This window comes from Engystomops pustulosus, chromosome 2, assembly GCF_040894005.1.
Source record: "Engystomops pustulosus chromosome 2, aEngPut4.maternal, whole genome shotgun sequence".
In the NCBI taxonomy this organism is placed as follows: Eukaryota; Metazoa; Chordata; class Amphibia; order Anura; family Leptodactylidae; genus Engystomops; species Engystomops pustulosus.
Window position 1 is genome coordinate 127,072,548 of NC_092412.1, and position 26,175 is coordinate 127,098,722.

Genomic DNA, 26,175 nt, shown 5'->3' on the forward strand with positions numbered 1-26,175 from the left:
GAGAAATGGTTGATGAGGTTTAATGTAGATAAATGTAAAGTTATGCACTTGGGCCATGGAAACAAAAAGTATAATTATGTTCTAAACGGTCAATTACTTAGTAAAACTGAAGCTGAAAAGGACTTGGGCGTATTGGTGGATGGTAAACTTAATTTTAGTGACCAGAGCCAGGCGGCTGCGGCTAAAGCAAATAAAATAATGGGATGTATCAAGAGAGGAATAGATTCTCATGATAAAGACATAGTTTTGCCCTTATACAAATCCCTGGTCAGACCACACATGGAATATTGTGTACAGTTTTGGGCACCAGTGTATAAAAAGGATATAATAGAGCTGGAACGGGTGCAGAGGAGAGCAACCAGGATTATTAGGGGAATGGGGGGATTAGAATACACTGACAGATTACAAAATTTGGGATTATTCAGTTTAGAAAAAAGACGACTGAGGGGAGACCTCATTACAATGTACAAATACCTGAACGGACAGTACAAGGATCTCTCCAAAGATCTTTTTATACCTAGGCCTGTGACCAGGACAAGGGGGCATCCTCTACGCCTAGAGGAGAGGCGATTCTACCATCGCCATAGACAGAGGTTCTTTACTGTAAGAGCAGTGAGACTATGGAACTCTCTGCCGCAGGAGGTTGTTATGGCCGACTCTATGTACATGTTCAAGAGAGGCCTGGATGACTTTCTGGAGAGAAAAAATATCACGGGTTATGGGGATAAAACATTTATTTAATTCTTGAAGGTTGGACTTGATGGACTTGCGTCTCCTTCCAGCCTTATATACTATGATACTATGATACTATGAAAACCTTTTACATAAGATTCAACAAATATTACAAGTTTCAGCAAAGTGAACAGCAACAACATACTGGGTTAGCACAATATCTTACCTGACAAGGCATTCTTAAAATAAATCTGCATAGCATAAGCCTTTGGAACCTGTCAACAGCTAAAAATCACATTCCTGGTGGCAGGTTTTTTTTTCTCTTTATTCTTTCCTCAGTTAGCACTGCATTGTCAATGGGTGGTCACCACGACTAATGTTTCTATGGCAGTGAAATGTCAGTGAAAATCACTCAACGGAAACTAATGCCAAAATTGTGCAGTTAAACAATGAAAAAACAACACTCTGCACCTATATTACACAAACCTACTGTCATGACCTGTAAACATATTTGATGAAGAATCTTAGATCAGTATCCTTTTTTTAGGGCTTGCCTGCAGACCAGTGCTAGTTCAGCTACTCCATTAAATCACAAAACAGAACAGACATTTTTTGCAATAAAATGGTAACGTTGTGAAAGCGCCAGATGTGGCAATGCTTTGTAACCATAGACAGGTGTACATATTACTGGCCATCAACAAAGTTTTAAGAAAACATCAAAGAGGACAGCTCAAAGGGGTTGTTCCATAAAAGTTGCTTTCTATCCTTTTCCTGTGGCCCCCAGTGATCACAAGTATAGACGTTCCAGAGTGCCCCAAAATAGACTGACGGTCCCTAAGCTACCATACGTATGGGGCAATCTGGAACCACAGTTGTTCTGATTGTTGGATTCCATGTTAATAGTCCATTAGGCAGGCAAGTGATTAAAGCTTTCAGCAATTACTTAAAGTCTTTCTTTTTGATCATATTCCAGAAGATTATCCATTTAAGCCTCCAACCTATTTTTTGGAATGAAAACCACTAATCATAAAGAAGCAATAGAGAACAAAGAGTATCAAGTCCCATTCACTCAGTGCTCAGCTGAATTGGCAAGCCATCATAAAAAATTTGCAGAAAATCCTGGAAAAAAGCAGCTCTTTTCTCCTTTAACCCCTTAATGACCTGGCCCTTTTTTTGTTTTTTCATTTCCATTTTTCACTTCCCCACCTTCAAAAATCTATAACTTTATTTTTACACGTAAAGAGCTGTGCGACAGCTTGTTTTCTGCATAAGAAATTGCTCTTCATAGTGATGGTATTTATTATTCCATGCCGTGCACTGGGAAAAAGGAAAAAAATTCCAAATACAGTGAAAATGGTGATAAACACATTTGCGCCATTTTCTTGTGGGCTTGCATTTTACTGTGCGCCCCAAATGACATGTCTACTTTGTTCTTTGGGTTGGTACGATAACAGGGATACCAAATTTGTATAGGTTTTATAATACATTTTTCATACATTAAAAAAAAGAAGATTTTTGGGGGATTTTGCCATCTTCTGGTGCTAATAACTTATACCGTGTTGTAAGGAGCTGTGGTGTGGTGTCATTTTTTGCGACTTTTGATGATGTTTTCAAGGCTACAATTTTTCAGACTGTATGACCTTTTGATCACTTTTTATAGAATTTTTTATATTTTTTTGAAATGGCAAAAAGTGCCTTCGGATGCCATTTTCTGTTACAGGGTTAAACATAGTGAAAAACCGTTATTATATTTTGATAGATCGGGCATTTTCGGACGTGGTGATACCTAATGTTTTTATGATTTTTACTGTTTATATTTACATCAGTTCTAGGGAAATGGGGGTGATATTAATTTTCAGGATTTTTTTAAAAAAAAAATTTTATTTTTACTATTTTTTCCAAATGCCCCCGGGTACTTTAACCCTAGGTTGCCTGAAAGATCCTACCATATACTGCCATACTATAGTATGGAAGTATATGGAGATGTTCCTCATCATTCATTACAATGTGCAAATCGCACATTGTAATGAAATGGTTAAAACGAGACAGCTTCGGGTCTTCGGAAAACCTAAGGCTGTCATGGCGACTGATCGGCACTCTCTGATGATATCACGGGGAGCAAAGATGGTCTTTGCCGGCGGCGATCGACAGGATAACAACGATTGCGGGTGTTACCGACAAGTCTTTGATGCAATATGCAGTAAAGACTTAGCAACTGTGGAGAGGGCTCAGCCCATGAGCCCTCTCCATGCACTTGCACACGACGTGCGCTGTACTATTACAACGCACGTCGTTAAGGGGTTAGAGAAATAACCATGAAAATGCTGTGTGCAGATAGAATGTTAGAGAGCAATCTACACAGTTCATCCTGCTTTTTACCATACCGTTAAAATAACTAAGAAACACAAAGCATGGTCAAAAGAAAGAAAGAATCAATCAATCTTCACATACCTGTTGCTTTAACTGACTCTCTTGCTGCTTCAGCTCCTCAAATTTTAGTCTGGTTTCTGTTGCCTCATTTAACAACTAAAAAGTAAAAAGAAGCCTTTTCATGTGTTATGTGCCAAGAACCAGTCTCTTCAAGCTTGCTGCTTTTCCCACACATATTGAGTTAAAATTCATAAAAGTAAAGCACACTACATGCCATTAATAGAGAACATGTGGCTGTGAATAAACCGCTTCAGAGGTCTCAGAGAAAATCTTCTGTAACACCACACACATAAAATTAGTTTTTTTAATGTACATTCAAAACCAAAAATAAACCAAAAATAAACTATGCCATTCAATGCTCATGCATGTCAAAAACGCCTGCCTTAAAGGGAACATGTCACCAACGCACTATTTTACACTAATAACATGTGCCAAAAACCCATAATATGATAAATGCATATGTGCTTTGGTCATGTTTGTGTTATGTGTACATGAGCTAATATTGTCATTATACCAACGTACCTGGCTCCCGGCCAAGGTCCCCCTGAAGTCACAGGGCCGGGATTCAAATTCAAAAAGTTGTCTGCTCCTCACCCTTTAGCGGTTCCCACACACTGACCCCCCCCCCCTCCATGTCGCATCACGGACAGGCGGCCACTAGGAACCAAGGGAGGGATGCCCGATTCTTAGCCGATGCCCCTCTGTGACGTCAGCTCACCACTGCATGCATTGCTGGAGCTTCATTTTCACTATTTGGTTGTACAGATTGATTGACTTTTATGGATGAAGGAATTATTGAATCTTGAAGTCCGCCAAAATGCATGGTAACAGCAACAACATGAGCAACGTATACCATCAGCAATAAGGAAAAGATGCAACTGCATTGCATCTACCCCCACCCTTCGCTGAGCGTGCATTCTGGGAGGACACCGTAAACACCATCAGCAGCCCATCACTGGTTGGAGCAGATGTTCACTTCTCCTCCCGCTTTCATGGGGAGGGGTGGAACAGGACATTGTCCATTGTAGGGAAAAATTGGGAATCTGTCTAATGGAGGGCTTACAACTGAGGGCTAAAAAGAAGACATGAACGTAGCCTAACAAGTGTACCAATAAGACACCACCCTTATTCAGTACTGAATGGTACCATATACATATATCTCAAATAGAAATAGAGAACTTAAAATAAGGGATCTTTCCTCCAATTTTCCTGGGCCATGGGTAATGCGTTCAGAGCTTATTTCATGTATACCTATTTTTCGCTATAATTTTTAATATATAATAAATAAAAGTTGTGTTGTAAATGTACTGCTATACTCCTGTATTCCATATTATGTTGCTGTACAATATGGGTGATATTTTCTTTAAAAAGAAAATGCTCAATTATAGTTCTGAATTTATAGGAGCACAATGCACAAGACGAAAAGAACCCATTAAAGTAAACTGTTTACACTATTCCATTTGCCGTACTTACAAACTCTCTTTCACGTTGGTGTCGTTCTTCTGCCTCCTTCATAAGCTGAGTTGTCTGCTGTAGTTTTGCATCAATTAGTTGTTGTTGTAGCTCCTTATGTTTGAAGACTTTATCAATGTGCTGCAGGAAAAAAAAAAAGTTAGATCTTGTAAGGATAGCCAATTTTTAGATAACATGAGTAACTAATAAACAAATATTATGAATAATGTATCATTTAGTAAACAAACAAACATTAAAATATACTAAAATGTTCAATGTTTAGTATAAAGAGCAGTGTTCCACAACCTTTTTGTATCTGGGGACCAGCGGCACCCACATTTTTACCCCCAGGGATCGTGCTGGGTAACCCGCTTACCATGGTTTCAGAAAACGAGAAAAAAAAAAAAAAAAAGTGCCCCGCATATACGCCATATCTATTCACAACCCATATTATGTCCCATTTCCTAAAGCCTCTGCTCTAATATGCCTCCTTTTTTGTAGCCTCCTCTATAGGTAACTGTTTTTCTCTCGTCTCCCTTTGTCTTGATAAGAGGACATTATAATACCCACACACCTATAATGTCCCCTTATCTTTGCCTTTTCACTGTGAAGAAAGAAAATATACATACCACATATACGCAAGTATAAGGCAATCCGAGTGTAAACCAAGATACCTAATTTTACCACTAAAAAACTGGGAAGGCTCTAAGTCTAGGATGGGGAATGCAGCCACTACTCTTTAACCTCTCTCACACCGCCCGCTGACTTTAGATGTCGGCAGGCGCAGGTCTGAAGCCTGCAGCGACGTCTTTAGACATCGCTGCAGTTTTCTCTTATTTTCATTGCTGGGGTACATCCCCCAGTTACAGGGAAAACCTTGTAAAAGAAAAAATAAAAGTAAAATTTAAAAACAAACAAAAAAAAAATTGAAAAATACTTTCACATTCCCTATATAATAAAAATAATATCCTTACACAACAAAAAAATATTGCCATAGTTGCCCCGTTTGCCTTAGACTATAAATATTACAAATCAAAATGACCGAAACAAAATAGGGAAATCATTAATAATATTCATTTTAAGTAAAAAAAAATATTTACTGTAAATTACAAAAAAAAAAAAAAAAAAAAAAACTTTCCACTTTTTAACTCCAAATAAAAATTAAAAAAAAGTTTAAACTTTTAATACATTTTAACTAGCCCTATTTGTCCCCAAAAAAAACATTGAAAAAAATATGGCCCTCAGACTGCCGCCTACGAAAATTTGCTAAAAATGCCCGGTCACTAGATCCTTTCCGGGCAGTGTCACTAAGGGGTTAATAAAATGACTGCAGCAGCGCTCACCCTTCCCCAATAAACCATCTCCAGCAGTGCTCCCTACCCCAATCAAATGTCCCCAGCAGTGCTCCCTCAATAGCATTTTTATGTATAAATTTACAATCCATAATGGAAAGCCAAGTGCATCTCTGGTTCTCAGAAACACACCGACTTGCTGTCAAAATTGAACTGATTCAACATACCTTTATAATGTATAATATGTACAAAAATATTGAAAGGAGAGGGGGAGGGGGTTCTTGATACAATAAGTATGAGATTGATGGAAGTCACTCAATACTCCCACTGATCCGATGATTCCAGCCAACTCTGACACAGGAGCCACAGAGAATTGAGCTGGAAAAAAAGCGGTTTCATTTTCTGTATAGTGGCTGAGCTCTGACACTGCACCTAAGCTTCCACTTGGATGGGTACTGAGCTGCCATTACGCAGCCACTACAATGGGAATGGATGCCAGACCAAGAAAAAAGGCCCAGGTCTGGCAATCGCCACAGCTCAGCTACTACAGAGAGAGCTATGTTAACTCTGGCACCAATTGGTGGGAGTGCCAAATGTGAAACCCCTATAGATGGGATATCGATTATCTATAGTATGCATAGGTCATCATTATTAAGAAGCTGAATATCACTGTAAACTAGATGTTGCTCTTTGCATTTTAATTTCTCTACAATGTAGAAATGGCATTGCACAATTAATCTGCTGTAGTACCTCTTCACGCAGTGCATACTGTTCAATGATTTTCTTTAACTTATCTCCCAGTTCTACATTTTCCTGGCGTAGCTTGGCATCGTACACATCATGTTGTTCCATCTGTGCTTGGATTTCATTCAGGGTCATCTGAAAATGTGCAGTGGCTTCTTTACGCTCTTCTTCGTATTTACGAGCTTGATGCAGATTGTCCTCCTGGATTTGAAAAACACTTCATAATTATGGACCCTTTGTCCAGTACACAACATATTTTAGGGCTGTATCATGACTAGCTGATAGTTGGAGGTCTGATCCCTAGGACCATACTGCTCATGAGTTTCAAAAGATCCACATTTTTAATGGAGAGGTAGGTTTCCCATTTGTACTGTTCCAGTCTTTTCTATATGACTACCAAGTAAAGCCAAACACTGTAAAAGGCTTCTCTTTTGCATTGCCATAGAAACAAATGTAGTTAAAACCAAAGGGACTCAAAAGCTCTGTTCTAGTGCCCGCTCCACCAATAGGCACATCACAGTGCTTGTGCCCATTGGTCTTAGGTCCCTTTCATACTACACATGTGGGGACGTGTATCTGGCCACAAGTTTGTGGCCGGATATACGCCCCGTAGACAGCTATGCCGCCTGTGTGGCGCCATACAGTACCATGTACGGCACCATACAGATAGAACATGCACTCTCTTACCATCTCATCTTCCCATCGTACAGCTGGGCGCTGTGCACTGCTAAAGAGGGGGTGCCCACACGAGTGTAAAAGTAGCCCCGCCTCTTTGACCATGGCGTCCTGTGGCAGCAACTGCTATATGGCATGGCACACACATTACAGCGTAGCTATACCGTGCTGTGCACAATGACTAGCGATTCATATGCACAAAGTACTCTACGTTGCACTCCCGATTCAGCCGTGGGGGCGTGTCTTACCTGCACCACTTTAGCGCCAAGTTTTTGACATCTGTGCTCAATCCCAAAGAACAACTTTGATTTGTTCCACCACCCCCTCAAAGATCCAGGGTCATATTTTATTATTAATATAGACAATGTGAGGTGTAGATTATTTTTACATAGCTGACCTTTAATGTCTTGTTGTGTCTCTGAAGCTCTCGGCACAGGGACTCAAGCTTGCTACGTGCTAGAATGGCTTTGCTGTGCTCACTTTGAAGGTGAACCTTCTCCTTTATCACTTGGGATTGTTTCTTCTGCAAAAGCTTCATTTGTTTTTGGAAATTTCTGCTTTCTTCCAGCTAAAAATTAGAAGAGAAAAAAGTCCTATGTTTGTCATACAAAATACATACATCATAGATGCTTTTCTACTGTCACAAGCAAGCTTCAACTGGAAATACTACCATATTAAGGCATTGCGTAATGTAATATGAAATCAAGCAAAAAGAAAAAAAAAGGAATCTGTCTCAGTTGGGAAAGAAAGCCTGGATAAAGCCCTTCTTTGCAGCCCATCAGACATCAGCGGGTGAGCAACACCTTCAATCTCAATAAACAAAAAAGGCTTGCCCATATGGCAGATGGGAATAGAACCTGCTCTATTATTTGCTGTCCGGGCAGGCAGCAAGCGCAAGTAATGGGGCCTAGTGTTATCCATAAAAAAAGCAGCTAGCACACAGCCCCATCACACATGTTTAATGTGGTTGTGGTCAATATTCCAGAACTCGATGTCCGTGAAGCATATCTCTTCAAATAAGGCCAGTGCGCAGAGATCCCCTATACAGGACTTCCAACAGTTCAAATAGGGCAATTTTACAAATCAAAAATGATATAATGTGACAAAGTATGACAATTGAGAAGATAATGGATTTCATGTATGTCAACATATTAGTAAAAGACATGAATGTAATAACCCAACACTTAATAATGGAAAGGTTACATAGTTCTGTGTACTTCATGCATGCATACTTCTATTACACTTTCACAGCATATGCTCAGCTGGATACCCATATTCTACAACCATTTTGTCAACTTAGAACAGGAGTCTGGTAACCTCATCCATACATTGACATACTTACAAGATCAGCATATTTCTTGCAGAGCGCTGCTAGTTTTTCCTCCGGAGTCCTTAGCGTGTTTAAAGCCTGCATCAATAGAAGCACTTCTTTACCTGCTGGCCAAGAAAATACAAATCAGTCTTGGAGGAATCTACATTAGAATACAGTTTTATTGTGTTTGAATGACTTCAACCAACACCAAGAATAGGAATAAGAAAAAAAATGTCCGAAAAAAAATACAGCAATGACTGAGCTACATTTATTAAAGCTAACTTGTCCCAATGAAAATGCAGCGCAAGTCACTTGTGGCATATAATAGAGCAAGAGGAGCATAAGTAGAGATATTTAAGTTTTGGGAGAAAAGATTCAGTATACCTCATTGATGCCTAACCTAAGAGACCTGTGTCAGAAATGGCACACTAAAATATTTTTGCTGACAAAATCTGGTGGTGAGGCAACTTTTCTGCTAAGAGTGCGGTCCAGTGCCCTTACTAACTGAGGAAAATGGCCGCTAGTCGTGGTCTCAGCAAGAGAGTTGTCCCATTCCAGAAGCTATTTAACCTCTCTGCTTCCTGTCCCTGCAGGGTTAAGGGTCATCCTCCAAGTGGGGCCATCATGGGGGACGCTAGGGGAAAAAAATAGGTCGCCCTGCAAATAACCCATATCATGCATCATTTCCAGCAGCCACAGGTCTTAAATGCCCCCTTTTCCTGCTACTTTCTACAGCACAGCCCACCCTTAAGAGAAATGTTCACAGCAGAGCTTCCCCTCTCCCCATTAAAGGGGTTTTCCAACCAAAGAAAATTCATACATCTCAATCCCCTAGTGATGTTAACACAATAAAGATCATTTTAACCCCTTACTTTACAAAATTACTCAGTTTTATTAGTGTTTTACCTCGTATCACTCTCTAGGCTGCTCAGTGTAAAATCCCTGGGTGTGGGCGGGCCTCTCTAAGCAGAAATATTACTGTATTATATATCTAGTTATGCGGGTTGACAATGTGGTTACATTATCAGGGTACAAGGTGTATAAGCACTTTCATCTGGCTTCCGACATCGTACTAAGACACTGACACAGAGATGAGACAGATCAGAGATGATTAGTTGCCTATTGCACACACAGCTCTACTACATCTCACAGATCATGAGATCGATTAGATGCCTATTATACACACAGCTCTGCTACATCTCACTGACATGTGCCTGCCTCTCCCTTCCGCCGGATCACTTATCTCCTTGTAGCCTCTCTCCCTCCTCACTATGTGCTGACAGGCTGTGATCAGTGAGAGCCTATGAGCTCCGGGCAGGGGGCGTAGCTGCAGCCACACAGCAGATAGAAACTCAGCAGCATGGAGTCACACAGAAATTCAAGATGGCCACCACCCGACCCCAAGTCTGAAGTTACAGGGTCGTGTCTATGGGAAACTGAAATTGTGTACAGCCGGACTGATAGAGACAGGTTGGACTTAGATCTGTGAAATGCTGCATTTTTGTTAATAACAGTGAATTAGAGAAGGTGATATTTTCTTATGCTGAGTACATATAAGAAACTTGTCTTTGTGGGAATACCCTTTTAATGAAATTGCCACAGCAGAGCTTCCCCCCCTCCCTTTTAATGAAATGGCCACAGCAGTGCTTCCCCCCTCACCATTAATGAAATGGCCACAGCAAAGCCCCCATGGAGAAAAAAAAAACAAAAAAAACAAGAAACTATACTTGCCTCTGGCTTCTCCCCGCTGCTCCGTCTTTCTCTTCCTGGCTGCAAGCGCACACTATAACGTGGCCACAGGCAGGAAGAGAAGACGACGGAGCCACGGGGAGAAGAAGCCAGAAGTATAGAGGTTTTTTAATTTTTTTTTTTTTTTTAATTGCAAGCTCTATATGAATTTCATACCCAGTGTTTTCTCTTTATTATTCTCACTTCCTGGGTCCTGCTGCCCATCTGGTGGCCCCAATCTGGAGTCTTCTCTTCCTGGGGTTTCCTCTCGGGACGCCTTCACTAAGCAATTTGACATCATTTTGTCTTTAATGTTTGTGCTTTGTACTTCCTCTAGAATCCGGGAATTGGGTATTTCTTTGCCATTCTCCACAGAATGGGGATTCACCAACAGGTTGGAGCTGCACTCAGCAGTCTTTAATTCACTCTCTCCCTTCACGACCTAAGAAAGGAAACACAGGGAAGAGAGCAGTGTTTAGCGTGGCTACAAATCCAGCAGTCAATCTCCAGCTCAGGAGACAATTTTGTATTCCTGGTTTCATGTGCCTGCTGCACAAACTTGAAGGGCTAGATAGCTTTTGGAACCCTAGAAGAGGTAACATGAAGTCACTGCTCAATGCAAGTTCACACATACATTTTTGCAGAAGGGCAATAATGTTCCTCTTACCGTCTTAGAGGAGTAATTTTAGCAGAGGAGAAGACATTTTAAGTTATACAAATAAATAGGTTGTAAGAGTGTATAGTGTTAATAAACATATATTTATACAAGGAAATCATTACAGCCAACGGTTTTTGTGCATTATGATCCAATCCTGCTCCCCTAGCTGCATTACAGGGATTGTGGTCCCTGCGTGGGTTTAGGCATTATAGTAAAAATTTTTACAAGATTGGCGTTTGCTGCATATTAAAAAAATAAATAAATAAATAAAAGTAACACGCTTATTACCAGCACTTAACTCTGCAATAGAAAATAGGGCCCCAAGTCTTTTTCGCCATTTAGCAAAATATAAAAAAAAGTTTATGAAAAAGTGATCAAAAGGCTATATAGTCCTCATCTCATCTAGCACAACACGACACCACGCACAGCTTCGTACACTGAAGTAAAAAAGTTATTAGCGCTAGAAGATGGCAAAATGCCTTTGTTTTTCATTTTTGTAAAATGTATGAAAACACAATAAAATCTATATAAATTTAGTATCCCCATGATCATACTGACCCAAAGAGTAAAGAAGAATGCTATTTGTGACGCAGAACGAAAAAAATAATTTTTTACTGAATTTTGAATTTTTGCAATCACTGCAGCAGAGGTGGCAGTATCCAGGAACACAGTCTTGTTTCTAAGGGACCATATCACTACATTTATGATAAATTATCTTCACACAGGTAAATATCTTTTAATAACATCTAATTGAAGAAATATATATATATGTGTATACACAAAGAGGTGAGGCAGCACTCGGGAAAAGTTATGAACTCGGGTGCAATTCCCAGGACCTGAACCAAGGTCCATCAAAACATAGAACAGCAAAAAAAAGCAAAAAAAAAAAAAACGCAAAAAATGGCAGCACTCCGAGATTTGTGGAAATCAGAAAAACATACTCATTTATTCACACATGTGTCAAGGCTACGTTTCGGCTCCTTGCATCTGGAGCCTTTCTCAAGCCTTCAGAAAGGCTCCAGATGCAAGCAGCCGAAACGTAGCCTTGACACATGTGTGAATAAATGAGTATGTTTTTCTGATTTCCACAAATCTCGGAGTGCTGCCATTTTTTTTGCTGTTCTATATACGTATAATATATATTTCTTCAATTAGATGTTATTAAAAGATATTTACCTGTGTGAAGATAATTTATATATAATATATATCAGATTAATGAAAGTAAATGTGAATGCCCAGACGAGAATACCACAAGCTCCCGACATACGCCGAGTGTACCTACTGACATATACCGGCAGACAGAGGCATAGTAGTTGCCTCCATCTGACCAGCGAAAAAAGCTTGATAACAAGAATTGGTGAGATTTCTTTTTCCTCCACTGAGTGTATACGTCCCTCAGCGGGATGGAAAGACCAGTCTATGGGGAATTCCGGAGCCCGAGCTGCTGAGCGGTTATGTCTCTGGGGTATAACCCCATATATTGGGGTTATAGAAAGTCTCTGCTGTGCTACCTCCTTAAAGCTGTAAAGGCCTGTATTCCGGCCAGCTGGTGTTCCCTTGATCCTCCCTCCTTGCATCAGTGGCTGGGCCATGTCAATGAGGTGCACTTGATGGTGAGCCTGCAGGTAGAAGGAGGCATAGCCCCTCCCCACTCCCTTGCCCTTTCTGCCTTTACTGCCCCCTTTCCTTTTCTCTCCACTCTGAGTATCTTTCTGTGGCAAGATGTTAACGGTGTCAGGCGTCGAGGACATTTTAGATAATTACTGTACCATCTAATGGTAATCTATTATCTTTCCTTACCTAATAGTATCCATTATCTTTGCCGCACATGATGGAATATTGTTGGAGCACTCATTTGTAACCCCCTCATCGGGTGCGGTCTAGTGCCTCATAATAAGTCTACCTTGTTTGACCTCCTTTTTCTGTTATGTTCCGTTTTACTTTTAAAATAATTACATTTAATATGAAAAAACCCCCATACATGGCATTCGGGGGGAAGAAGGGGGAGGTCACTGGCTGAAGTATCCCACTGTATAAACGCACGTGAAGTGAACCCAGCCTTACATGAGGCAATATCCAATTCACACAACAGTTTCAAGGGGCATAACCTGAATGCAAAGAGTCGGACTATAGGGGGCGTGTCCAGATGCCGAGGGAGTAGGACGCGTGGAAGACAGGCTCCACTCTCCCTGACCCAAATAACAGTGCCACCCGCTGCCTACGTCAACGCCATGGGCAACCGCCGTAAGCAGAAGACGGTCAGCACCTCACCGGACCGTTCGGGGACCCCGCAGACGTCCACGTTGCCGGAGATGTTTGCTAGGGGGACCAGGGCGTCCGACTTCCCGGAGCCTCCGCTTGCAGGCCTGCGGGGAGCTCTGCAACAGACGCAACCCCACCGATCAACAGACTGGCCGGGCTCCGCCACTACCCCGAGGCCATCAGTTACAGGGCAGGCCGGCAGCCTGACAGGGGGACAGACCACCAGGCACACAGGACTATACAGCCCTGCACCCCCCCAGATACCAGACGCTATCATGGCACCCTGCAGGGCCTCATGTATCGGGGAAGAGTGGGAACGCTGGGTCCAAGAAAATGACTGCCCGACAGTCATGGAGGGGGCCCAAGAGGGGACACAGGCTGACCACCAGCACCTTTTAATAGATCTGGCCCCTCCAGCAGGACCTGTGGGTCTGATGCCCAGTCCTAGCCCATCCATCTGCGATAATAGGGTGCATAAAAGAGGGAGATTTGTCTGAATATTGGTCAACCATTGACTTGTTCTCGGAGTGGTGCAACACAAATGGCTTGGAATTGAATCTATCAAAGACCAAGGAAATGGTAATCAGTTTCCGAAAAGAACGTGATACTGATGTGAGCCTACAAAGATTAGGGGTGTCGCAGTAGAACGCGTCACCAACTATAAGTATCTGGGCGTCTATCTGGATGATAAGTTATTGTAAATTGTATAAAAAGGCGTCTGGGAGACTGTACTTTTTAACCCCTTAAGGACGCAGCCTGTTTGCAGGTTAAGGCTCGCAACTTCTTTTTGAAATTTGACCAGTGTCTCTTCCCGTGGTAATAACTTTTGAACACTGTTACTTATCAAAGCGATTCTGAGATTGTTTTTTCCCCACATGTTGTACTTCATTTTAGTGGTAAATTTTGGCTGATACGTTTTGCGTTTATTTACAAAAAAAGAAAAAAATGATGAATTTTTAGAAAAATTTGCCATTTTCGAAATTCAAAATCACCGCGTTTTCAGGCAGATCGATTTACCACCTAAATAACTTGTAGAATAACATTTCCCATTTGTAAACTTTACATTTTCATAATTTTTGAAATGTTTGGATAATTTATTTTGACGTCACGCCGCCTACAAATCGAATAGCGATTTTCCGTATTTTCGGAATTGACTATTTTGGGGATAAATACTGTTTGAAATCAAATTTTACATATTTAGCAACAAAACCCCCCTATATAACCTGCCCATTTTCAAATCTGCACCCCTCAAACTATCAGAAACAGCATTTACAAAGATTGTTAACCCCTTGAGATCTTCATAGTAATTGAATCAAAATGGCGGTGAAATTTAGAATGGTCAAATTTTGTCGGTTATACGTTCATTTAGCCGTAAAATTTACACATTTCCAAAAGATAAAAAGAGAAAACTCACCATAAAATTTGTTCTACAATTTCTCCTGAGTGCAGCGACCCCCCACATGTGGACATTACTTGTGTTATGGGGGCACAGCGAGGCGCAGAAGGGAAGGAGCACCCTGCAGCTGCCAGGATTTTAGTTTTCTGGTTGCCCCCTTTTGAAGGCTATAAAATTTTAGCTTTTCCGTTATTTGGGCCATGTGGCGGCATTTTTTTTGCGGGATGAGATGCTTTTTCTAGTGTTACCATTTTGGGGTTGGTATCACCTATTGTTGAAAATTTTGGAACTTTTTTTGAGGTCATGAGTAGAAAAGCATCAATTCTGTACTGGATTTTTTACTTTGTTTTTTTTTCATGTTCACCGTATAGCCTAATAATCCTGTTATCTTTATTCTATGGGTCGATACGATTACGGGGATACTAGACATTAATAATTTTTTCTTATGTTTTACTAAATTTGCCAAATAAAACCCTAATGTGGGGAAAAATCTATCATTTTTGCATCGCTGTCTTCCAAGTGGCATAACATTGTTATGTTTTTGGCTACAGAGCTGGTTGATGGCTTGTTTTTTGCGGGACATGTTGTTCTTTGCAACAATATCATCCTGGAGTACATATGTTTTGTTGATCACTTTTTATTGCATTTTTAGTGGGATATAATAGGTAAAAATCATACTTTTTGGCGGGGTTTTGACTTTTTTTTACGGCGTTTATCATATGGGTTCAATAGTTATTTAGTTTTATTCTATGGATTGTTACGGACGCGGTGATACTATATATGTGGGGTTTGTGTTATGATTTAGACTTTTTTGAGCGTTATATGTCTCTTTATATGTTTTGGGGCTTATGGGCATTTTTAGAGATTTATAAAGTAATTTTTTATTGAAAAACATTATTTTGTACATTTTTTACATGATCCACCATGGGATATGAACAAGCAATCATCTGATTGCTTGTTCTTGATAATACTCTGCAATACTAATGTATTGCAGGGTATTATCAGTGCCAGCCTATGCAGATGCATAGGCTGACACTTTGCCTTTAAGATGACGTCACAGACGCCATCTTAAAGGTAAACCCTCCAGGCTTCTCTGGGGTCCCGATCGGACCCCAGAGGAGCCAAAACAGCGATTGGCCCCCCCGAAAACGGTGTGGGGGGGCCGATCGTGGGGTAAAGACCCCCAGAAGGCATGTTAAATGCCGCGGTCGCTTTGACCGCGGCATTTAACGGGTTAAACACCCGCGATCGGAGCCCACTCCGACCGCGGGTGTTAGCCGGGGATGTCAGCGGTAAATTACCGCTGAAATCCCGCGGCTAACGATGCCGGTTCGGCTGCTATACAGCGCTGAACCGGCATCGGCTCTGCGCAGTAGCTGTACTGCGCTGAGCGCTAATCGCGGGACTCAGCGCAGTACAGCTACGGCGCAGAGCGCTAAGGGGTTAAGATCGCTTAGGTCTTTTGATGTGGACCGTAGGATGTTGTTGTCCTTTTACCAGTCTGTAATTGGAAGTGTTTTATTTTATGCGGTGGTATGTTGGGGAAACAATGCCCGCACGACTGACTTAAATTTAAGAAATTGGTTAGGAAGGTGAACTCAATTGTTGGCACTAAGACAGAGGATTGGGAGTCAATCTTGTGTGCACGTATGCTCTCCAAATTTAAGTCCATTGTATGTAATGAGAAAAACCCATTACATAACACACTGATGGGTCAACGTAGCACATTTAGTGAACGGTTTCTGCATATTAAATGTAGAACGAATCGTTTTAAAAACTCCTTTATAAATAGGGCAATTGCATTAGTTAACATGGGCAAGTAATTAATATCAGTAACCATGGTGTTTTTCTTTTTTTACTGTTTTTTAAAAAACTTTTATTATCTATTTGTAAATGTATGTTGTATTTTACTTGTTTGTATATGTATAATTGTGTTGTTGTTGTCGTTGTGACAAGGTCAATTTCCCCTATGAGGACAATAAAGCATTCTATTCTATTATTCCCTCTACAAGTGCCTCCCAAGCTGCCCCCTTGCCACAGAGACAGCCTTCCATGAGGCAGCCCTCATATCTGGCCACAGACTACATGGCCACTCCAAGGGCTCTGCGCCCTGCTTCTCCCTCCCTATGCTGGTCCTCACCACCAGAGAGCTCCCCAGCCAGAGATCTACCACTACTGCTCCCACCCAATTGGTGGTCTCATGTTAATCAGCTACCAAAGAAGGTGGACTTCCAAACTCTGATTTCCGAAGTAAAGGAGACCTGCAAATCAGCCATAGCTGAGATTCGCCAAGATGTACAACTGGTAGCCCAGCGGGTAGATGCTCTCGAAGATGACCATGCCACTGCTCGCAAAGCTATTAATGTGCTTCAGAAACGGGTTATGTCTCAGGAAGAGACAATACAAGAACTACAATCTCATGTGGAAGACCTAGATAACAGGGGCAGGCGGCACAACATCAGGGTCCGGGGTGTACCGGAATCTGCGGGCCAAGAAGACACCTTCTCTATCCTGCAAGAAATATTCTACACACTCCTGGGGAACCCCACGGACGCTTCTATTACCATCTTTACCAAGACCTATCATTGGTCACACTTCAACGTCGCAGAACCCTACGCCCCTTGCTGAAACTGCTGCAAGACCACCATATACCATACAGATGGGGCTTCCCTTTCAGCCTATCAGCACGGAAAGATGGAGTGACCCTCACACTTAAAACACACAAGGACCTCCCAGATTTCTGTTCCTTTCTGAACATGCCGATACCAGTAATCCCAGAATGGGCCATTGCCCCTCCGAATCCTCCCCTCTCTCCTACATGGCAGAAGGTCCAACCAAGGAAAAAAGGGAGGACAAGATCAACCGGCAGGATCAAGAGGCCCTCGCAGCACCAGTCAGCCCATACAGTCGGCAGGTCCCTAGACTGTTAATATTGGTGGTCTCACTTAAAAATTTCCAGTTTTTTTTTCTCTTTATATACAATTAGTATAAATGTTGAGGTAGGCTTTGCTGATCCACAGTTTACTAACAGGTCGGGGAGGGGGAGACGTTGCGGTACCTGACCCAAAACGTCTGGCACGACCCCCAACACCGGGTATGACCTTTGTCGCCCAGACACCCGGACGCAGAGGTATGGAACCCCTGCTTGGATAGGGTGTCATAGGTGTACCTGGTTGCTGGATCCCCACATGGGGCGGATTAATCCCCGCCTCATGGGGGGGGGGGCTTGGCTCCACTCTCAGGTTTTAGAACTGTTATTTCGAATTTAAGTGCGTTCCCATGTTCCATTATGCCTTTAAAGTTGCTTTGTTATGGTTTATTGTACTCATCTCCCGTCTATTGGCTATACTTCCTCAGTTCACCGAAGGAGCAGCCTGGCTCAGTCACACAGGGGCCTCCCCGGGACGGGTTCCTGTGCCTCTCTTGTGGTCCGCAGATAAGCCTGTCAGATGCCCGACGAGATGGTGAGAATTCTGACATTGAATGTTAAAGGACTCAACTCCAATACCAAACGTAACTTATTGCTGCAGGAGCTGAAAAGGCAGGCCCCGGATATAGCCTTCCTACAAGAGACACATCTATCGGACTCTGGTTCCTGTAAATTTGCTAGGCGGCTATATCCGCAGGCCTACTTGGCGAACTCCCAAACTAAGAAGGCAGGGGTGGCAATACTAATATCCCGTACCTGCCCCTTCCTGGCCTCTAAAATACAGGCAGATCAAGAGGGTAGATACATTATAGTGCAGGGTGCTTTAGAGCAGAGGTCCCCAACCGCCGGTCCGCGGACCAGGACCGGGCCGTTGCAGTTTATCAGCCGGTCCGCGCAGGGGGCCGCGGCTCCGCTCCCCCCGTTGAGTTGTCGGCTCAGGCTCGAGGCCTAGTCCACAGAGAGCAGCCCCGAGATGACGGCATTGTTGTTCACGGGGGCCCCTGACACAGCGGCTAGGCCTCCACCGCCTCTGAAGGCCAAGGTCCTGCGGTTCATCTCCGCACCTCACACAACACACGGGGCCCCGGGAGTGCCCGCGGGGGAACTGCTGCCTCCCCCCGGTACAAGACGTGATGTGCCCGCTGTGCGGTGCCGCTACTGCCGCGAGCTCTCCGCTCCCTCCGCCCCCGGCTCTCGACTCCCTGCCCCTACTGAAGCTCCACGCTTCCCTACCGCTCCCTCTGCCCCCCGCTCAAGGCTCTCGGCTCCCTGCCCCTGCTGAAGCTCCACGCTCCCTCCGCTCTCCGTTCCCTCTGCCCCCCGCTCCCGGCTCTTGGCTCCCTGCCCCTGCTGAAGCTCCACGCTCCCCTACCGCTCCCTCCGCTCTCCGCTCCCTCTGCCCCCCGCTCCTGGCTCTCGGCTCCCTGCCCCTGCTGAAGCTCCACGCTCCCCTACCGCTCCCTCTGCTCTCCGCTCCCTCTGCCCCCTGCTCCCTGCTCAAGCTCCACGTTCCCCTACCGCTCCCTCCGCTCTCCGCTCCCCCTGCCCCCCCGTTTCCGGCACCCTGCTCAAGCTCCACGCTCCCCTACCGCTCCCTCTGCCCCCCGCTCCCGGCTCCCTGCCCCTGCTCAAGCTCCACGCTCCCCTACCGCTCCCTCCGTCCCCCGCTCCCGGCTCCCTGCCCCTGCTCAAGCTCCACTCACCCCTACCGTTCTTCACCTACCCGCTTCCGGCTCTCGGCTCCCCTTTCACTCCCGTCTCAACCTGGCTCCGCTAACGTCCCCCCCTCCAGGCTCTCGGCTCCCTGCTCCCCCTTCCTCCGCTTAAGCTCCAGGCTCCCTGGCCTCCCGGCTCTCACGAACTACCCGCTCCTGGCTACCTCACCGCGCCACCAACGCTGCAGGACAAGGCACTGAAATTTCCAGGAACACAATAGAGAGGTAAGGTTACTTTATCTTTGCATATATATGTGTAATATGTGTATATATGTGTAATATGTGTATATATGTGTAATATATGTGTGTATATATATGTATATGTGTGTGTGTATATATGTATGTGTATGTGTGTGTATGTATATGCTGTATCTACTGTTTGTTTATGTGTATATATGCTGTATGTATATGCAGCATTTGTGATATTTATCAGGGCTTCTATTTTGTACTACATGGCAGTACTCTGTATGCATTTTATAATACTTGGTGGCATGCTGTATGCATTTTATACTACTTGGTGGCACGCTGGATGCATTTTATACTACTTGGTGGCACGCTGGATGCATTTTATACTACATGGCGGTATTCTGTATGCATTTTATACTACATGGCGATACGCTGTATGCATTTTATACTACTTGGCGGTACATTGTATCTATTTTATACTACTTGGTGGCACGCTGTGTGAATTTTATTCTACTTGGTGGCACGCTGTATGCATTTAATACTACATGGCGGTATGCTGTATGCATTTTATACTACATGGCGATACGCTGTATGCATTTTATACTACTTGGTGGCACGCTGTGTGCATTTTATACTACTTGGTGGCACGCTGGATGCATTTTATACTACATGGCGGTATTCTGTATGCATTTTATACTACATGGCGGTATTCTGTAAGCATTTAATACTACATGGCGGTATTCTGTATGCATTTAATACTACATGGCGGTATGCTGTATGCATTTAATACTACATGGCGGTATGCTGTATGCATTTAATACTACATGGCGGTATGCTGTATGCATTTTATACTACATGGCGATACGCTGTATGCATTTTATACTACATGGCGTTACGCTGTATGCATTTAATACTACATGGCGATACGCTGTATGCATTTTATACTACATGGCGGTATTCTGTATGCATTTTATACTACATGGCGGTATTCTGTATGCATTTTATACTACATGGCGGTATTCTGCATGCATTTTATACTACATGGCGATACGCTGTATGCATTTTGCATTGCTTTATTTTTACACCAAATCGATATGATGGATCTGGTCCGGACACTCCCTGATATCTTGTATTATAAGCTCCACCCATCCATAACCCCACCCCATATGACCAAAGCCCCGCCCCCACCGGGCCATGGAAAACTGGTCTAGCTTAAAGCCGGTCCCTGGTGCAAAAAAGGTTGGGGACCTCTGCTTTAGAGGGTCAACCTATTTGCAACATATACTCTCTAAACACAGGACAACTTACTTTTCTGTCTGAGATGTTGACACTACTGACGCACTTTAGAGGTACCCCCACGTTGATAGGAGGGGACTTTAATGCTCCTTTTTCAGAAAATAGAGACAGACTCTCAATTCTGGACCGCCCCCTGAAGCAACAGACCCACCGACTGGCAGTGGGCTTCAGAAAACTAATTCGACTATATGATCTGTATGACTTGTGGAGAGTGGACAACCCCACAGCTAAAGCTTATTCCTTTTTTTCCCACCCGCACAATACTTACACCCGTATTGATTGATTTTTTTGGTGACGTCTCTATTCTGAGAACCTTGCAGGAATCCACCATAGGACCAATAACATGGTCTGATCACGCCCCCATCATGCTTGAGCTTGATTTTACTACTCCCATTCATTGCCCGCTACACTGGAGGCTCAATGAGACTCTAATCTCCAACCCAACGACGCGTGCAGAGTTAAACCAATGCCTACTTAACTACTTTGGTGATAACACCCCTACGGCCCCGTTCCAGACTATCTTATGGGAGGCCCATAAGGCAGTTTTCAGAGGGGACTGTATTTCTATAGGTGCACGAAAACAGAAAATGGTTCATGCTGCCCGCCAGAAATGTGAAAGGGAACTATGGGGTCTAGAGGCGCGCCTGCTGTCTAAACCCTCTCTGCATTTGCTGAGACGGGTGGTAGATGCTAGAGCCAGCTTACGCGAGCTCCTAGTTATGGGGAGCGAGAAGCTACTCCGGTACTCCCGCAGACGATTTTATGAATTCGGCAACAAGGCACACACTTTATTAGCAAACCAATTAAGGACACAAACAGCTAATAGCAACCCTTATGGCATGAAAGATGCCGCGGGGACAATTAATTACGACCCGAAGGTAGTGGCTAGTATCTTTGAAGATTATTACAGCACACTGTACTCCCTCCCCCCCACGGTCAATCCTGACTCCCCAGGGGCGATGGAGGGTCTATCTCAATACCTGAATGAATGTAATTTACCCACCCTTTCGGGGGAGGCGTTGGACAGCCTAAACCAAGAAATTACCTCTGAGGAGTTGGCGGAGGTGTTGCAAGCCATGCCTACGGGCAAGGCTCCTGGCCCTGACGGGTTCACTTATACCTACTACAAAACTTTTAGCGAAATATTGATACCCCACATGGTCGAGCTGTTCAACGCCTTCCTCGGAGGTACACCTATCCCACCCTCTATGTTATGCTCCTATATCACAGTGCTCCCCAAACCCAGTAAAGATCCTTGGTCATGCGCGAGTTACCGCACCATAGCCCTACTTAATACAGACCTAAAAGTCTTCACTAAACTACTAGCTGACAGACTGAGCCAGTGGCTCCCACACTTGGTTCATAAGGACCAAGTTGGGTTTACTAGATACCGCCAGGCAGGGGATAACACACGAAGGGCTGCGGATCTACTGGCAGTTAACCGACACCAAGATACGTCCGCGCTTTTTCTCAGCCTAGTCGCTGAGAAAGCGTTCGATAGACTGGACCTTCATGTTCACTACCTTACAACGGCTCGGATTTACAGGCCCCTTCCGCCAAGCTTTAAGGCACTTGTACTCTACCCCCACAGCGTCGGTTCGCCTTCCCCATGCACATTCATCCTTCTTCCCCATCAAAAATGGCACGCGCCATGGTTGCCCACTCTCCCCACTGTTGTATGTTCTAAGCATCGAACCCCTAGCAGCGTACATAAGGGCTAATCCAGATATTAGAGGCATCAAGGTCCGCAACACCCAATTCAAAATCTCTCTATTTGCGGATGATGTCCTTCTCACTCTTGCCAGCCCCCTGACCACTCTACCAAACTTACATGTGACGCTGGACCGTTATAGCTACTTTTCAGGGTACAAAATTAACAATACCAAGACGGAGGCACTGCCGCTCAATATCCCCCCCCAGGGAGTTAAGGGCCTTACAGGCCACATTCCCCTATACATGGAAATCTTCCTCCCTAAAATATCTAGGGATTCACCTCACTCCTAGCTATACTGCACTTTTTGGGGCCAATTTTACACCTCTCTTTCAAGAAATCATGTCCATGTTAACTAGATGGAAACCACTACATGTGTCCTTTTTGGGGCGGGTCGCCGCAGTGAAAATGACAATTTTGCCTAAACTGTTATATTTATTTGAAACACTATGGCGCCTATGGCGTGGTTGGCGGGATTGCAGTCTAAATGCCTAGATTACGTGTGGAATGGGAGGAGACATAGGATCCCTAAGTCGGTCATGCTTTGGTACCATACCCCTGAACTGCTACACAGGTTTAACCCACTTATCTCAAGTACCTGCTGGCGATGTGACAGGGAGGTGGGTTCTGTATACCACATTTTCTGGTCATGCCCAGTTATAGTAAACTACTGGAATATGATTGAAAACCTTGGGAACTAGTGTCCCCTTAGATCCGACAGTATATTTACTGAATTTACCTCCCACTAACATCAAGGGTCCAAAAGCCAGGCTGCTCCTTCATGTCCTAACGGCAGCCAAATGTTTGATTTCCCCGTTTTGGAAAAGAACGGCCCCACCCTCTTCGACAGATCTGTATGCCCGTATCAAGGATATGAGGTCAATGGAACAACTGACTGCTCAATTGAACAACAAATTGGATCGATTTGAATCAGTTTGGTCTCCATGGGACATTCACTGTATGACTGATAGTCAAGGCTCATAGGCCGTCTGCTCTGACTTCTCCGCATGATCTCCTAAACGTGTGTAGCTAGTGTGACAGGATTGTTGTTTTGTTTCTCCCCACATGTCTCTTCTATGGTTATAAGGCTAATAACATCTATCATCTAATGCTCCTTTCATTGGACTTGTATATAGCCCATGTTTGGGCAGATTTTTTTGTCTGTGATAAATCAAAAATAAATAAAGAGTTGAAAAAAAAAAAAAAGTCAGACTATACAGTCTGACCTCGTGGAGACGTTCTGTGTCTATGGCCATACACAATATCACTTGAGATGGACATGCTAGAAAGGGGAGTTTGCTGACTGACTTAATCCTTCCTATAAACACAGGGATAAGAAAACTGCAGAGTCATACATTTGCTGCTGGGACTTTCACATTTCATTAGGTGACACTTCAGTGAAGAGGAGGACAGGTAATAGAGCAGCAATGAGTCAGAGATTGCATCATGTACAGCTCCTTACAGAGAAACCACCAGACATCATGGGAAAAAGTTTTCCTTTAGTTACATTTAGAGAAAACATTAAGAAAAAAACTAAACGTATATATTTTTTGTTATACACGCTCATGCTAATTTCTATTGTTACAGGGGCATCTGTAGAAGCAAACATTGTAACAATAGTTGTTGCCAGATGTCATCCAGGAGGTAAAAACACAGGTAGAACTGCTTCCTCTATTCACTAATAGGACATGTGAACTGTACCTAACACTAGAAGGCAAAGTTCATACATTGGTTTGGCAGATTTAAGTTAGATCTTATGTCATTAGTAACAGGAAAAAAAAAAAACAATGCAGTAGGCTGCTTAGTTTTTCTGCTATTAATAATGGAAGCAAAAACAGTAAGTTCAATGAAGTCTATGGAGAATGGAAGGTGAATGGAAGACTTTGTTTTTGTTGAAGTTACTATCTCCTCCCTTCCCAGGAAACAAGTTAGACCCTAACCCAGTGATGGCAAACCTTTTAGAGGCTGAGTGCCCAAACTATAACAAAGACCCGCTTATTTATCGCAAAGTGCCAACACAGAAATTTAATTTGTGATTTATACTCCCTTCTCTGTCACAGTTTTCATTGATACCAGCCCCTGAGGACACTAATAAAGCAGAAAATAGTCCCAGGTAGAGCTGTCACTTTAAAATAGCTCTGTGCACAGCAAGTCCTGGGCTGTCTGGGACTGCAGGAAGATACCTGGAGTCATCTCTGGTGATGGCCTGAGTGCCCACAGAAAGGGCTCTGAGTGCCACCTCTGGCACCAGTGCCATAGGTTAGCCATCACTGCCCTAACCTATGACTGACTGTTATAGTGATCATTGAATGACAGCCATGGGAGCCCCTCAGAGTTACAGTACATACACACGAATGTGTACTCACACGGCTACAGCCAGGCATGCTGGAGAGAAGTAAAAGCGAACGCTGCTCGCCCCTTTCCTCTCCATGGAGAATAGTGGCACACGGCTCCATCTTTGTTGCGGGTAAGGCAAGTTACAGTAAGCTATGCTTGCACGATGCTTCGAAATCTTGGTACTTATACAAAACTTTCAAAGCCAGAAAGGTTCAATACCAGGTTTCTGTTACTTGAGGTACTGAATGACTTCCACAGACTCCTTGTATCTGCAGATATCGGGCAGGGAATCCTTTGTAAAGATGTGTCGGGTTAGCGGCAGAGCAAAGACCACCTCATCAGGGTAATACAACCATCTGTCCATATATTGTGTCTCTACATCTCCCAGGGCTTCCCCAGACACAAAGTCTCTATTTAATCCACTTAAATAATTTTTTTGCCGACAACCTACACACTCCACCTGCCATAGAGATACAGGACAGAGCCTCTATCCACTAGACCAGTGATGGCGAGCCTTTTAGAGACTGAGTGGCCCAACTACGTCCGAAATCTACTTATATAGCGTGAAGTGCCGACAAAGAATTTTAAGCAGTAACTTATTGCCACCTGCTCTTCCACATCTTTCAATTGTATCGGGCGCCTAAGGCAACCAATACAATTGAAAGAAGGAGGGCAAATTCAGACGAACATTGTAGCGTCTCTCCATAGGAAGAATGGTAGGGTTCAGCAGGGTGAATGGTAGGGTCAACTTTTCCTGCAGTTCCAAACACCCGACGAAGTGTGGAATAGCCCAGTGGAGAGCAGAATAGCTTAAGTTACCTGGGACTGCAGGAAGATCCAGTGTTTGATGAACTCTGTCCAAGGGTGATGGCCTGAGTGCCCATAGAAAGGGCTCTGAGTGCCACCTCTAGCACCTGTGCCATAGGTTCACCACCACTATTGACTTGTACGCATGTACGTGGTCCGCATGCGAGACAAAATAACGCATGCTGCTATTTTTTTTTTAGCACTATCTGCACGTCCGTTTGCCATCTGCAAAAAAAGGATAGCATACGGATATCAAAAACACTTGTTTACTCAAGACCTAAATTATACTCTTTAGAATGCTATTTTATATTAGCATTACTAGGATAACCTTTAAACCACATATACTACACCGTCATAAAGCACTAAAGCTTCTCCTCGCAAATCACTGGCTGACTGTTACTGATGTGTTTCAATGCAAATGCGAATGCAATCAGACTGAGCCCCGCCCCCAGACATTTGCACTGCATTTCTAAATGCAATGTAAAAGGCCCATGTGACCGCAGCCTTAACATTCAGATAATACTTTTTTTTCTTTTCGTGAAAGTATTGTATCAAGTATTGCAATACTTTTCT

At 43.5% G+C, this 26,175-nt stretch overlaps 1 protein-coding gene across 2 annotated transcripts in view; it reads right to left on the bottom strand.

Annotated features, from left to right (window-relative positions):
* Window positions 1-26,175, bottom strand: part of TXLNG (taxilin gamma) — a 60,646-nt gene that overhangs the window by 27,179 nt on the left and 7,292 nt on the right. Inside the window, exons 2-7 of one of the 2 annotated variants that reach the window (XM_072136323.1) lie at window positions 10,483-10,747; window positions 8,608-8,699; window positions 7,663-7,833; window positions 6,597-6,791; window positions 4,576-4,695; window positions 3,124-3,198 (exon numbers count right to left, since the gene is read on the bottom strand). In XM_072136323.1, the coding sequence (XP_071992424.1) occupies window positions 3,124-3,198; window positions 4,576-4,695; window positions 6,597-6,791; window positions 7,663-7,833; window positions 8,608-8,699; window positions 10,483-10,747 (918 nt within the window). Of the gene's footprint in view, window positions 1-3,123; window positions 3,199-4,575; window positions 4,696-6,596; window positions 6,792-7,662; window positions 7,834-8,607; window positions 8,703-10,482; window positions 10,748-26,175 lie in introns of both variants that reach the window. The other variant, XM_072136322.1, reaches the window with a different exon arrangement.